At 53.3% G+C, this 2,500-nt stretch overlaps 1 protein-coding gene across 1 annotated transcript in view; it reads left to right on the top strand.

The window, feature by feature from the left end:
• Positions 1-2,500, top strand: part of ccdc171 (coiled-coil domain containing 171) — a 35,548-nt gene that overhangs the window by 14,053 nt on the left and 18,995 nt on the right. The window contains 1 exon segment of the mRNA XM_083680441.1: positions 606-696. Within this exon segment, the coding sequence (XP_083536567.1) occupies positions 606-696 (91 nt within the window).

A 2,500-nucleotide genomic window follows, 5' to 3' on the forward strand; every position in this document is an offset into this window, starting at 1 on the left:
ACTAGACTTGGTAACACACACACACACACACACACAACTAGACCTGGTAACACACACACACACACACACACACACACACACAATTAGACCTGGTAACACACACACACACACACACACACACACAACTAGACCTGGTAACACACACACACACACACACATACAACTAGACCTGGTAACACACACACACACACACACACACACACACACAACTAGACCTGGTAACACACACACACACACACACACACACAATTAGACCTGGTAACACACACACACACACACACACAATTAGACCTGGTAACACACACAGACACACACACACACACACAATTAGACCTGGTAACACACACACACACACACACAATTAGACCTGGTAACACACACAAATATTCTCATTCTGTTTGTTTTTATGCTGTTGAGGGATGAGTAAGCAGCAAGAGTGTGTGTGTGTGTGTGTGTATGGTGTATTGTGTGTATATGGTGTATTGTGTGTGTGTGTATGGTGTGTGTGTGTATTGTGTGTGTATTGTGTGTGTATGGTGTGTGTGTGTGTGTGTGTGTGTTACCAGGTCTAATTGTGTGTGTGTGTGTGTGTGTGTGTGTGACAGGCTGGTAAGCAGCAGCAGGCCTATGAGAGCTGCATGATGGAGCTGCAGCAGCTGCTGCAACAACACCAGGCTGTAGGACCACAAACCAAAGGTAGGGGTGTGTGTGTGTGTGTGTGTGTGTTAAGGGTGTGTGTGTTAAGGGTGTGTGTGTGTTAAGGGTGTGATGGTGGACGTATTCGGTCCGGCTCCATGGTTCCACATGCCTCATTAAATCAGAGGAGCTGTCACTCCCTCCCTCTCTGCTCTCCTCTCAGAGGAGCTGTCACTCCCTCCCTCTCTGCTCTCCTCTCAGAGGAGCTGTCACTCCCTCCCTCTCTGCTCTCCTCTCAGAGGAGCTGTCACTCCCTCCCTCTCTGCTGATCAACACAGCCACCACATTGAGGAACAGTCTACTCGCTGAAGTTTCACTACGGGCCATGAGCCATTTAATTTAATTTCCCTTTCATAAGACAGTCTTTCTGTGAGTCCCACAGCACAACTCTCTGGTCTTGACCTGAGCACAGGCAAAGCCTCAACCTCACCTCCCTGGCCTCAACCTCACCTCCCTGGCCTCAACCTCAACCTCCCTGGCCTCAACCTCACCTCCCTGGCCTCAACCTCAACCTCCCTGGCCTCAACCTCTCTGGCCTCAACCTCACCTCCCTGGCCTCAACCTCACCTCCCTGGCCTCAACCTCAACCTCCCTGGCCTCAACCTCACCTCCCTGGCCTCAACCTCAACCTCCCTGGCCTCAACCTCCCTGGCCTCAACCTCACCTCCCTGGCCTCAACCTCAACCTCCCTGGCCTCAACCTCACCTCCCTGGCCTCAACCTCAACCTCCCTGGCCTCAACCTCAACCTCCCTGGCCTCAACCTCAACCTCCCTGGCCTCAACCTCACCTCCCTGGCCTCAACCTCAACCTCCCTGGCCTCAACCTCTCTGGCCTCAACCTCACCTCCCTGGCCTCAACCTCAACCTCCCTGGCCTCAACCTCACCTCCCTGGCCTCAACCTCACCTCTCTGGCCTCAACCTCTCTGGCCTCAACCTCACCTCCCTGGCCTCAACCTCACCTCCCTGGCCTCAACCTCAACCTCCCTGGCCTCAACCTCACCTCCCTGGCCTCAACCTCAACCTCCCTGGCCTCAACCTCACCTCCCTGGCCTCAACCTCAACCTCCCTGGCCTCAACCTCACCTCCCTGGCCTCAACCTCAACCTCCCTGGCCTCAACCTCAACCTCCCTGGCCTCAACCTCAACCTCCCTGGCCTCAACCTCAACCTCCCTGGCCTCAACCTCTCTGGCCTCAACCTCACCTCCCTGGCCTCAACCTCAACCTCCCTGGCCTCAACCTCAACCTCCCTGGCCTCAACCTCACCTCTCTGGCCTCAACCTCACCTCCCTGGCCTCAACCTCAACCTTTTAACTTCACATGAAATGGAAGCATGTTGTGTGAGTAATAAGTCTATAGTAGTCTAAAAGCTGTAAACACACACACACACACCATACACACACACCACACACACACCACACACACACACACCATACACACACACCACACACACACACACACACCATACACACACACACACACACACACACACCACACACACACACACACCATATACACACACACACACACACACACCACACACACCATACACACACACCACACACACACACCACACACACACACACATCATACACACACACACCATACACACACACACAGACACACACACACACACACACACACCATACACACACACACACACACACCATACACACACAGGTGGACACACACACAGGCGGACACACACACACCACACACACACACACACCATCAAAAACAAAACACAGACTTACCGCTTATTTAGTTAAAGTCCGTAGTCGTCCCGACCCGCCCGGTCTGGAGACG

Source organism: Argentina silus (genome assembly GCF_951799395.1).
Source record: "Argentina silus genome assembly, chromosome: 1".
Taxonomy (NCBI): Eukaryota; Metazoa; Chordata; class Actinopteri; order Argentiniformes; family Argentinidae; genus Argentina; species Argentina silus.